Here is a 12,529-nt window from a genome sequence, read left to right as displayed (position 1 = left end):
GCGACTCCTCTGGTTGCTAAAAGAGGTCAGATTGTATAGAAGTCTGAGAAAATGACCCTATACTTCTCACTTGATTTATTACCTCATTAAACATTGTAAACATGAGTTTATGATCTCAATCGCTAGTTTCAAATCTTCTTCAATACAGCATGATGTTCATTTTGTAAATTATGGTTCCATTGAGAGTAAAATTGACAATAAAGCAGGGTATGCTTTACGGTGTGGCTACCTTGTGATTAACAATAGCTTTTTACTTCTGCCTATTGCATTTACACTTCAAAAATCATAAAAGCGGTGTTCATTTGTGGAGATTATCTTGCAGAACAAAACGTGTAAGTATCATAAGCGTTTGTTTGCCGCAGAGCTTATTTTCTGCAATAATCCAAAACCCAATGGAAAAATCTCATTGGCTTTTTGTCGATGGAACCAGGGCGATGCTAACTTCCTGGTTGGCCTCCAAAAATGTGTCGTCCCTGCAGCACTCTAGTAGCATCCCAATTAATATCATGTGAATATGTTTTTTTTGTATGAACAATTCTGAAATTCATGTGATTTCATGCACAGCTACAGTTGGCAATTATAAGAGTAAAGACACAGTTTTAATATATTTAATTGGTAATAGAACTCATTCACAAAACCTGTATTAATTATCGCATCAAGCTAGTCCATGCACAAAGCTGTAATTATTATTATTACACTTCAAAGCGGATAGTCTACATTAATATTGTAGATTTATTTCATTCATAAATGCTGATAACCTTTTCTCAAAGAGTGAACATTTAACTTAAATAAACTTTCTAAATTCAAACTGTTAGTAGTTTGTATTTCATGGCATACAATAATGTACATTCATAGTAATTCTAGGTTGTAAAGATGCTATGGATGCTATGCTCTGTGCTCTGATAGTATTTATTGCATCGTTATCATTCCTCTATCATAACATTGTCATCCAATCAGATGTAGCCGTTGTCCTTCAGACTGAATTAGATGTCCTTGCCGCACTCCGGGCACAGGATATCATCACGCTCAGTGAGGAAGCCACGGCCAACCAGGGACACGGAGCACTTCTTACAGTTGAAGCAGTCATTGTGCCACTGGCGCTCCTCAAAGGAAATGTACTTGCTGCCTCCAAGGCCTGAAAGTGAAGAACAAGTCCAAGTCAACACAACTGAGAAACATTTCATAAACAATCTTTTTTACATTCATGGAGACCAATGAATTGATAAATTGTGATTACCACTAATGGGCGTGGTGCAGGAGGCACACTTCTTGGCATAAAGGTTGCAGAAGCAGTTGAGACAATAGGCAAAGTCATCTCTGGAGGTAAACCTCTGGCCAGACAGCTGCTGCTTGCAGCTAGTGCACAGGAAGCAGTCCTTGTGCCAGGGCTGGTCACGGTAGGTCACCCCGCCAGTGGTGATGGGCTAATAAGAGGGAACAAGGATGCCATATTGTCACACTTCAGGTGTAATCATTGTTCTTTGAGTGAAGAATTGAGTGCTATTTTGGAAATTAGTTCCAATTTGGTATCCTACCTTCTTGCAGTGCACACACTGCATGGCAAACTGCTTCTCATAGCAGGGCACACAGAAGTTATGGGTGTCCTTAGGGATGAAGCTCTTGGTGCCGATGGGCTGCTGGCACCTCTGGCAGGTGAAACAGGTCTCATGCCAGCTGTTCCCCTTGTGCTCCATCTTCCTGGAGCCTTCAGAGAAACACAAAGTAAAGGAATGGATTGAGTTAATGAAGGGATGCAAAGACAACGGCAATAAGACATAAGACAAAATATGTATTCTTGGAGTCAAACAATATACACTTCATTATATATTTTGGTCTTGTTTGTGAGAAAATTTTATATTTAGAATAATCAGTCCAATTTATGGAAAAATGTGTAATTTAATTGTCCGACACCATCTTGTTTTTTTGCAACCAGTGACATGAGAGGGTGGAGTTAAGTACAACCGGACGTTGAATAAGACATTTTTAGGCGAACAAAATGTTATAATTAACCTTCATGAACTGAAAAGTCACTGTAAAAGGGTTAAAGTTGTAAGACGAAAACACGGACAACTCTTAGACCGGACAACGCCGTGGTAACAACCTGGGCGGAAGCCACGCCCTAAAGCATACCCTGCTTTATCGTCTATTTGACTCTAAATGGGACCATAATTTACTAAATGAACATCATGCTGTATTGAAGAAGACTTGAATCTAGCGATTGAAACCATAAACTCGTGTTTACAATGTGTAGGAGGCTGTGGTCATTTCAGGTATTTCTGTGAGATCACGTTGAATTAGTTTGTATATAATGTATTCGAACCTCACAGAATGATGTGGACGAAAGAATAAATCTCCACTCGCTCCTGTTCTACTATACACCTTGTGGCAATGTGTTCACACAAAAAGTGTCAATGTATGCTGATGACCTCATTGTATACCTAATAATATCCTCTCTGTGCTGTATTATTATTATTACACAACTTGGGGAACCTCTAACATCACAAACTTTAAAAGAATGGAGACTGATTATTTACATGGTGCTCCAACAGACACACATATCCTGACTGACTGCTGTACCCACCTGCCCTAATAAAATTACACTGATTTATCATGCATATAATGTAAGAGACAGTCATGTGTAAACTATTCACAACTGCACTATTCTGACGCTTTCCGTAGATATACTTAGACAAACATTTTTTTCATATCATAATCTGCATTGGATAGGCATTATCAGTCGCTATAAGCACCATAGATGTGGGTCCTTAGGGGCCTACTACGCCTACTACATTGTAAAAGTGAAAGTGAAAGTTAAAAGAAACACTTAACATGTTGTAAAACTGAATGAAATATTTTTGAACACATCAAAAAGGCTTCTTTAGGTTTAGGCAAGAAATCTACAACTTATTTTGGTTACGCAAAAAAAACAACACTTAGTTAAGTTTAGGGAAAAACATAGTGTTTTGGGTTAAAATAACTACGAACATGAAGATAACATGTGTAAGCCTGTGTGTTGTGTCTCATCCATTGTCCCCGACCTCCACCTCTTATGGAGTTTCACGCTGTCTATACTACAGCACCTGACTTCCAATTCTGCTCCTGTCATAATTACTACGGTCGCTAGAGGTCGCTATTGTGTTCTTTTATACCTTCTTTTGATGATCTACCATGTGACTAGATGATAAAACCTACTGGTGGGTGTAGTAGGCCCCTATTCCTATATCTGTGGGGCTTATAGCGACTAATAACGCCTATTTAATAGCCTGACAACAGTCTAATCTCAATCTCTTTCATGGCTTTCTTCCTACCTGGCATGATAGTTTTCTTGCACTCATGGCACTTGGAGGAATACTCATTGGAGTAGCACTCAGTGCAGAGGAGCTTTTCATCCTTGGTGGAGAAGGGCTTGTCCACCAGGGAGCGCTTGCACTGGAAGCACATGAAACACTCCTCATGCCAGTGACGGTCCTTGTACGACAGATCCTACAACAATATCAGATGGACAGTTAGACCTGGGCCGACTTTGACGATAATTAGTGTTCAAGACAGAAATCCACAGAAGGAGCATGTTAGGGCTTATATACTGTATACTGCACAATGTATCTTGTGACATCTCTTACCCTGGTGTTGCAGCCAATGGGCTTCTTGCACTCCTCACAGGTGTTGGAGTACAAGCTCTCGTAACATTTCACACAGTAGGGATTCTCCTCTCTCAGAACGTACTTTTTCCCAAACAGGGACTCCTTGCAGTAGTGGCAGTCGTAGCGCTCGGTCATTTTGACCTAGAGTCACTCACCTAGGAGAGGGAAACACAAAGAGACACGTGAAGTGAGAGGAGAGAAAGTATTCTGTCAAACGTTTGTGACATGTAAACAGCAGTTGGTAGCTGAGGTAGACTCCTAGTTGGATGATCCTGTCACCTAAATACCATTAAGCTAGACGGTTTTGTCTTTTTGCTACTCAGTTCAAATACATCTTTGCAGTGACACAGACACTCAGCAGATATCAATTGCTTAGACATCATAAATTCCAAGCAACAAATGTTTTCTAGGACACATTCAGTATCAAGATCCTTCACATTATAGTTTTTTCCATGTTGCACCGCCCCCCGACCCCCTTTCATCTCTCTCTCCCATCTCCCAGCAGTCCTTCGTTTTGTTCTCTGTGTCAGAACTAGAAGGTGACAGATGAGGAGGATATAAATAACCCCTATCAGTCCTGCTTAGAGACAGTCAACTTTCGCCCAGTTGCATACCAACGCTCACCATGCCGCTGTACACTGACCCATTCATCACCTCACGTCCAGCTGTCAGCACCAGATCACTGTATCCCTGTGTGTGCGTGTGTGTGTGTGGGGGGGGGTGTGTGTGTGTGTCAGTGTATATAAGTGGGTTTGAATGGCACTTGTAATAATGGCTATTCACAATCTACAGCTGTTTGTGGTCTGCCTGTTGAGCCCTCTGGTTCTCCCACCTGCGTCTAAATACTCTTACTCCCTGTGGACCAAGGATAGTATAGGCTATATATTTCAGTGTGTGTACAGTATGTGCATCTTTATGAGGGAGTAAAGGTATAGATGTCCAGTGCCCCAGTACATATAGTGTTTAACACCACCATGCCAGGCTTTTGTTTCTCACTCACACACACACACCCTCTATTATTCATGTGACTATATGTGCTCGACAAAGCTTTGACCATATAAGGTGGCTAGAAAAAAAAGATGGAAAACTCAAAATTCACGTCCCCTTCCTGAACACTCTTTCAGTCCTTTCTGAATTTCTTGAATTACTGTTTTTAATTTAGCTGCTCTCCTCTGTTGTTATTCCCGTTATCTTGCTGTTGTGTTTGGACGGTCAGAGCTTTTTCCCCTTGATCTATTTGCGACCACTGTGTATTCCCACCTCAGTGGTCCAACATGAGATCTGTGAGTGATTTGTAGAGGTTAGTATCTTTTTATCTGGCTGAAGTTGAGACGTATAATCTGCCCGTCCTTTCTGCCCTGAGTTATTCTCACCCCTCCCACATTCCCTCATTGTCTATTGCTCCCACCATGACTCACCTAGCTTATATAAGGATTTATCGAACTCCTAAAAATAAAAAAAGGATAATCTCAACGGCCACAAATAAAACCTTCAGCTATTCAGGCACGTCATGCAGCTGTTTCCCAGCTTCTGGGTTCTCTTTGATGCTGCCCATCTGGTAGTCTCTCAGTGCAGATCGCTTGATGCCAAACTGAGCGACGGCCACTTGGATGGCACGTGTTTGACCACCGTGCAGCCTGGTCTATTCCCAGAAATTCAAGGTGCTTAAAGGCATTGTTTCCCCCCAAGCAATCAACTCTCTGTGCATTGTTTGTTTTTGCAAGGAATTTAGTTGTGAGTCAAGCTAAAAGAGCAATTCTATCATCTCACGAATTTAAGTGCCTTATATGGCTAAAAAAAAGCCTAAAATGTACAGCTCTTTAGTCATAATTCCAGATGTTTTAATGATGCATACGTCTGTCTTTAAAATATTATCCAACCATCTATAGCAATACAAACCATAAACCAGTACTACTACTGACAGTGAGACCTCTAAACAGCGTGCTCACATTGATTTTTGAATTCCCCATCAATTAAATAAGTACAACCAACAGCCACTGATGAAAGCCTTGTAAGGGGATAATCAAATGAAATGTTTAATCAACTTAAGCTCTCCCTATATGTTTAATTGAGTTTGGTGTTCCTTTTCAATCCTGAATCACAGTTAACATTTAAAGTAAATGCAATATAAATACAAGTTTGCAGTTCAACCTGAACCCTTCCACCAACTGTAAAATTACAAGCTACTGTATATATACTACAGTCCTCTTCTATGTAGAGATCTTTCCAGGAACCTTTCAGATCCCGTAGTTGTTGTATTGTATTAACAGATACTTTTTTGTGCATTTGAAAAGTGTGACTACAAGATCTGGATTGCATCACACCAAAATGCTGTGAAGTGCAATAAATGCTGTAAAGCCACAGAAAAAGCAAAATAACCAGCCAATTTGCCAAAATGGAAGTAACTGTAATAACAAGTAAGGAGCTGACACCTTCACTAACACCGTTTTGCTGAAGGGAAGTCTGAGTTTGATGAGAAAAGAGAAAAGAAGGATGGAAAATGAACTCTACGAACAGGGGGTCAACAGGGGTTGTGCATTTTTTCGGAGATAGATGAGAAAATGATTGAATAAAAGAGGAAGTCAGGCTGTCTCTGAGACAGACATGAGGGCAGACAGTGGGGGAGAGAGAGATGAGGTGGTTAAATAGTGAAGGTACTGTGCAGGTGGAGAGAGGGAGAACATGAGCAGGTGGGTGGGGGAGACATAAAGGAGGATGCCAGAGCACAGTGAGCAGCTGTGTCCCAGAGAATGGAAGACATGGTGAATGAAGACCAGTGAAAGGATGAATGGGTGGAAAAGATGGACAAGTGGATGGATGGATAGTGGAGCAGTTGAACAGAGTTGGGTCTTACCTTCCTGTCTGAGGAGTGTGTGCCTGTGTGGAGTCTGGGGCAGACTGAGAGGGGAGGCTCCGGGTGAGCTGTAGTTACTCCTGATTGCATTACTCCACCCATCAAGGGCTAATTGAAAACGGGGGAGGGACGACTGGGGGGTGGGGAGTGGGGGGGGGGGGTGTAGCGACGGGGCAGGGAATCTTTTTCTAGATGATCTATAAATACAGCGGTGCTTCACAGAGATAACCCCGAGGCCCCCTTTCACTTGATCATTCAGTCACCAGCGTGGCCTTTTAAGGTCACTCAGTTGTTCACTCTCTCACATACTCACTTCACTTGCTCACTCACTCGCATAAATTTGACTTCATCTTTCTATTATTTGTGTTTCCCCCCCAAAACATCAGCCTTATCATATCATCCCTCCCTACCCCACTTCCTGGAGAAAAAGCAAGTTATCAAATGCTGTTTTCTTTATATCAGAGATATCTGTGGTTATCATTATCATAATATTGCACACACATACACATACACACACATGCACGCTGTTACATAATGCCACAATCTTCCTATGGCTGGTTGATACATGATGGAAAGGATGCCAAGGATCAAACGTCAAAGATTGTTGTCCTGTGAAATTCGTCCCTACTGATGTGTCTCATCTGTCTTTACCTCCCTATATTGCTCCTCACAGGGGAATACGCATTCAATCCCAGACCTCCAACGTGTCGGATACAGTATCCAGGCCTGGTGACGACAGACACCCGCGTGGTTTCTAAGAAAATTGTAGCACTATTTTCTGAAACCCCACACACTCTCTTGTACACACTGGTACACCACCCTCCATCGACACCATGCTGTCCCCAATTCTGTCTTTCCTTATCCCAACTCCCTCTCCTTCTCTCTGTCTGTTTGTGTGTTGTTCTCTCTGTCTATCTGTCTCTCTCTTTCTCTCTGTCTCTCTCTCTGTCTCCCTGTCTGCAGCAGGTTTTCCTGACCCGGTAGTCCCTGGACACTCTCCAGTGAGAAAATGCGTCACTAGATTCAAGTGCTCTATTTTTGGTGCTTCACAAAGTGTGTGTGTCAGTTTGTGTGTGTGTGTGTGTGTGTGTGTTGCTTCTATGTGCATGCATGTATTTATGTTTATTTGTATTGTATTGTACTGTACTGTATATAACAAGAGTTATTTTTAGCCACCTATAGTGGCACGGCTGCTGGTCGGTCTACCACTTTGACACTTTGAAATATCTCAACAAATATTAGATGGATTGCTTTGAAATTTTGTACAGACATTTTGTACAGTCCCCAGAGGATGAGTCCTATCGACCCCCTGACTGGTTCACATTTGTGGTTTTGACTGAAATATCTCAACTATAGAATGGATTGTCATGAAATTCGATACACACATTCACATTCCCCTCAGGATGAATGATGAGATCTTTGGCGATCCCTTAACTTTTCATCCAACTCAAATTCTTTGGTTTATGACCAAATACCTGCAAAACTAATGGCATTCCCAATAGCCTCAGATTTACTTTGTGTTTAGTGCTCATGGATGTATAAAGAGAATTGGATACAGTGTTGGAGGTGGGGCCTTGTTCATTCCTATGGAAGTTACTCAGTGGTGCACGGAAGAAGGAAAATAACTATATTTGGCTTTTAGTGCATTTTACAACTTTTAGTATCTAATGATTTAAATAAGGGCTATTCAAGGGTTCGTAGTGGGTAGTTGATATACGTCAAAAAAGTATATATATATATATATATATATATATCCGTCGATTTACAGACGTCTCTTTCCCAATGTAAGTCTATGGGAAAAAGTCTTGACAGACAGGGAAGTTGCAATTCCACTGCTCTATGAAAATTGAGTCAAAGCCTGGCAATCTTCCTGGGGGCTTATTAGTGCTAATAAGTGCATGTTAGCATGCTAACATGCTAATGAACATGATATTATACCTTCTAAATGTCAGCATATTAGCATGTCAGCTAACAACTAACAATGTATTGGTTGTTTTTTTATCAATACATTGTTGCTTTTTAGTGCTCTTATGCAAGGTGCTCCAAACGCCAACTGAAATTATAATATTATCGTCCTAGTCCCAGCTGCCTGTTGAGGAATCTGTCACATGTGACGAAATTGAAGTCAGATGACCATCGTCAGACAGAAGACAGAAGAGGGTGTTGTGCTAGTTCAAAAGACAAGACTGGGAATTGATCTGATTTGAGTACTCCACCCAACAAACATATGTGGCATTTTTTCCATTCATGCTTCCAATGTGCTTATAGTTAAAAACTAGATGGATATCCCTCATAAAAGTTGAGCACCAATATAAATCACATATGTTCATCACCATATTCCTCTGATATTGCCAATGTATATATTAGACATATTACAATAATACTTAAGTATATAACCCAGGCATGGAAAAGCAATCATCTCAGTTCGCTTAATTACAGGCATGTGGTTTTTATTAATACCTCAAGGGCCAATCTGTTTTATGCCCAACTGAAATATTGCCCCGGGCTGCCATAGCATGTCCTCAGTTGTTGCCCCCCAGCCCTCAGACTTTGCTTCTTGCTTGTCTTCAGCTGGCACACGGTCATCCCTCCCCCCACTCTGTGCTCTGGACCGAGGCTCCCAACTCAGCTGCTAAGGCCAGGGGATAAAGGTGCAGCTGTCTGGGCACTGCAAGGCTATCGTGATGCTAAAGCCTGCTGCTTACTTCTGCTGCAAATACAGTCATGTGGAAAGGTCAAGCTAGGCCGACCCCATCATCACTTGTGAACCGTTAATCATTAATGCCACAGCAACCAATTGGTTTGGAATTTCTCTGGGTCACCCAAGATCCACTATGATCCTCTGGAAGAACTTCACTGCACTGCCTGTCAAACTGGTTGAAATGGATCCCAGCAACTGACTTTAAAGAGCGTGCCGCGTCGTGATGAAGCTCTCAAATGGGCAATTAGAGCTGATGAAGAGGGGCAGAATCATTTTGGGCTCCTACTGTGGGAATAGGGTATACTGGCAGCGAGCGTGAGTACCACAGCCTTGATTTGATGTTGAAGACTCACTGCCAGAAGTGTGGACACATAACGAGTCACATGATTTGGATTTGAATCGGACTCGAGCCACAAATTTGATGACTTTAGACTTGACTTGACAACATCAAAAAAGGATTTGCAACTCAACTTGGACTGTAACACCGATGACTCGTGACTCCACTTGGACTTGAGCCTTTTGACATGAAAATACTTGATACCTTCCCCCAAGCCCAAAGACCAATGTTAACGTTAGAACGTTACGTTACTGAGCGTCAGTTGGAAAAAATGATACAAATATAATTTCGTTCGCGTACAAAAACTATGCGGTAGTCAACAAAAATTAGTTGCAGTATGCAAAACATGCGGGTCGGAAATTACAGACAGAGACGCAAATTACATTACATTTGGTGAAGAGCACATTATGACTTGTTTAGGACTCGAAACTCAAAGTTTAGGACATGGGACTTGTCAGTCTTGACTTGGAACTTGACTCAGGACTTGAGTACAAAGACTTGAGACTTAATTGTGATTTGGAAAACAACAACTTGGTCCTACCTCTACTCATTACACTAGATAACCCGCATAAAAGTATTATTTGACATAATGGGAAAAACTCTTCTTCACTTTCTTGCTGAGAGTTCGATGAGTAGGTAGTTATCACCCTTATATGGTATGTCCGTTCATTGTACAGCTACAGCTAGCAGATAGTTAGCTTAGCTTAGCACAAGGGCTGGAAAGGGGGAAACAGCAAGTCTGGCTCTGTTCAACAGTAAGAAAAGGCACCTCCCAGCATCCGTAAAGCTCACTAATTAACACATATATCTTTGTTTAAACCATAAAAAAATATAAAAGTATTAAAATCACGGTTTTGAGGGGTTAGATATTGCTCCCAGCCAAGAAGTAGTCGCACACATAGGCCCTCTATATAGTCATTTGTTTATTTCCTATCTTACATTTTGGAATAATGCTATCTTCTGTTATTAAAGTACCAATTATGCTGTCAACAAGATGGTTTTGTCACTAACAAACTGTGTTAATTAAATGAAATACTGGTCTGCATTCCTTGTGAATGTCCTGAGATCGGGGTGAGGGAAACAAGATGACTTCTCTCGATAATTACCAGCAGACATCCAACCCTTCCATCCTAAACATGTGATATTGTGTGCATTTTGTGTATAATTAAAATAAGGCCCCAGTTTGTGTTAAAATGTAGCCTCACTATGGCCTCAACTTGCTGGTTCAACTTACTCCTTCAACTTAACAATTTTATTATATTATATTTAACAAGAATTTGCTTCGAGATTTCTTTCTTGGGATAGGTAATTTACATCATGAGATTTGGTCATGCGGTAGATATGATATGAAAAATATGCAGAATCATCCCAAAAATATATCACATCACAAAACTTCATTGTGCGGCCCACTGTATGACTGCAGAAGCAAAAGTTAGCATCGAAATCATGCTTAGGGTAATAGTCAAATGTGTATCTTTAGACTGTCAAAGATTCAGAGCTATTTATATATAGATGGACTGTATAGCCTGAGGTACCATTATCCATTGTGTAGTCAGACAAAGATGAGTGGCATTACTTTTCATGATATCTTACCGCGTTGTGTGCAACAGGATGATTTGAAACTCAAGCTTTTCAAATCATTTAAATCAAAACAGTAGGCTATTTGCTTTAAGCGGCTCCTGCTCATTAATACAAGCATACATTCATCTTTCCATGCATACCTGTTCATTCCTTAAAGCTGCAGTAGGCAGAATATTTTTAGCATCATTGGGCAAAAAATCCATAATAACCTTTCAGGATATTGTAATTCAAGTGTTCTGAGAGAAAACTAGACTTCTGAACCTCCTCATGGCTCTGTTTTCTAGCTTTACAAAATCTAGCCCGTGACGGGAAACTTTAGCCAATCACAGGTAATTTCAGAGAGAGAGCGTTCCTATTGGCTGTTCATTCAACGGAGGCAGCTGTCAATCATTCGCAAACTCTGTCAAACTAGACAGCGCTGATCAAATATGAATCAATAATCTGTTACTGTAATGACTATTTCTCACCTCAAATGTTTTCAGAATCATCTAGTAGTGTACTGTTTAGCTGTAAAATGAGAAAATTTCCTCCAGCTGGTGTGCGGTGCTTGGTATTTCCTCAACTGATCTCAACATGGCTGCTGGGTCACAAACTTTCTCATTTTACAGCGAAACAGTACACTACAAGATGTTTCTGAAAACATTTGAGGCGAGCAATAGGCATTATAGTAACAGAATATTGATTCATATTTGATGGTTTGATCGGAGTTTGCGAGTGATTGACAGCTGCTCAGAGACGGCATGCTGCAGATCATCTCTGATTGGTTGTTTTCCTCCGGTCTGGGAAATCTTGCAGATGTCATTAGGAGCACCGGAGGACACCGGGGGCACCGGAGGACACAGAGGCTCAGATTACTTGTCTCATGAACTACTGTCAGGATATAGTGACCGTTTTATAAAAATAACTTAATGATTCATATTTGCTGCAATTATACCCACTACAATTTAATAATTCCTAGCACGCATTAGGACAGACAGGACATTCCAAACACAAAAGCAGGGCAAACCAAACCATTTAAAATATAACATAAAATTAATTAAACCCTTGCAATGCAAGCTAAACTACAGTATTCCTTTTTTCCACACTAAAACACCTGTCTCCTGTGCACATTTCTCTGGTCAATGTTGCTTTGTTCCCTGACTTTCAAATTTACGATGATGATTAAAAGCCTCCTGTGCTCGTTTTCACTCCGTCTTCGCTCTGTGCCAGAGCAGTGATGTGGGTCTATATGCATCACAGCAAATCTTCAGTCATTTAGCCGGGTGTTGTGTTCCCAGACCGCTAAATCCCTGCAGAGATTAGTGGGATGTTTCAACCCCGGCAGTCACCAGCCACTTTATTTAGATGCTGAAGTTTGTCTTTTCTCTTCGTTCCTTTCGCCTTTTATGCATGCAACCACACAAGGAGTCAAACTG

At 41.1% G+C, this 12,529-nt stretch overlaps 1 protein-coding gene across 1 annotated transcript; it reads right to left on the bottom strand.

Annotated features, from left to right (window-relative positions):
• Positions 1 to 592: 592 nt before the first annotated feature.
• Positions 593 to 6,602, bottom strand: LOC119500924 (four and a half LIM domains protein 2). Its single transcript, XM_037790970.1, has 6 exons — positions 6,496 to 6,602; positions 3,621 to 3,796; positions 3,309 to 3,483; positions 1,536 to 1,705; positions 1,238 to 1,424; positions 593 to 1,135 (listed from the first exon to the last, which is right to left on the bottom strand). Exons 2-6 carry the CDS (start codon positions 3,774 to 3,776, stop codon positions 984 to 986), a joined length of 840 nt encoding a protein of 279 aa, XP_037646898.1. The 5' UTR covers positions 3,777 to 3,796; positions 6,496 to 6,602; the 3' UTR covers positions 593 to 983.
• Between the last annotated feature and the right edge of the window lie 5,927 nt (positions 6,603 to 12,529).

Source organism: Sebastes umbrosus, chromosome 13, assembly GCF_015220745.1.
Source record: "Sebastes umbrosus isolate fSebUmb1 chromosome 13, fSebUmb1.pri, whole genome shotgun sequence".
NCBI classification, from domain to species: Eukaryota; Metazoa; Chordata; class Actinopteri; order Perciformes; family Sebastidae; genus Sebastes; species Sebastes umbrosus.
The sequence above is the reverse complement of the archived record's forward strand: the minus strand, read 5'-3'. Positions and strand labels throughout refer to the sequence as shown.

Coding starts and splice junctions, on each gene's coding strand:
- LOC119500924 (XM_037790970.1), bottom strand. CDS start 3,776: ATGACCGAGCGCTACGACTGCCACTACTGCAAGGAGTCCCTGTTTGGG. Junction 3,484..3,620: donor CCATTGGCTGCAACACCAGG/GTAAGAGATGTC, acceptor ATATTGTTGTAG/GATCTGTCGTACAAGGACCG. Junction 1,136..1,237: donor CTGCACCACGCCCATTAGTG/GTAATCACAATT, acceptor CTTCACTTTCAG/GCCTTGGAGGCAGCAAGTAC.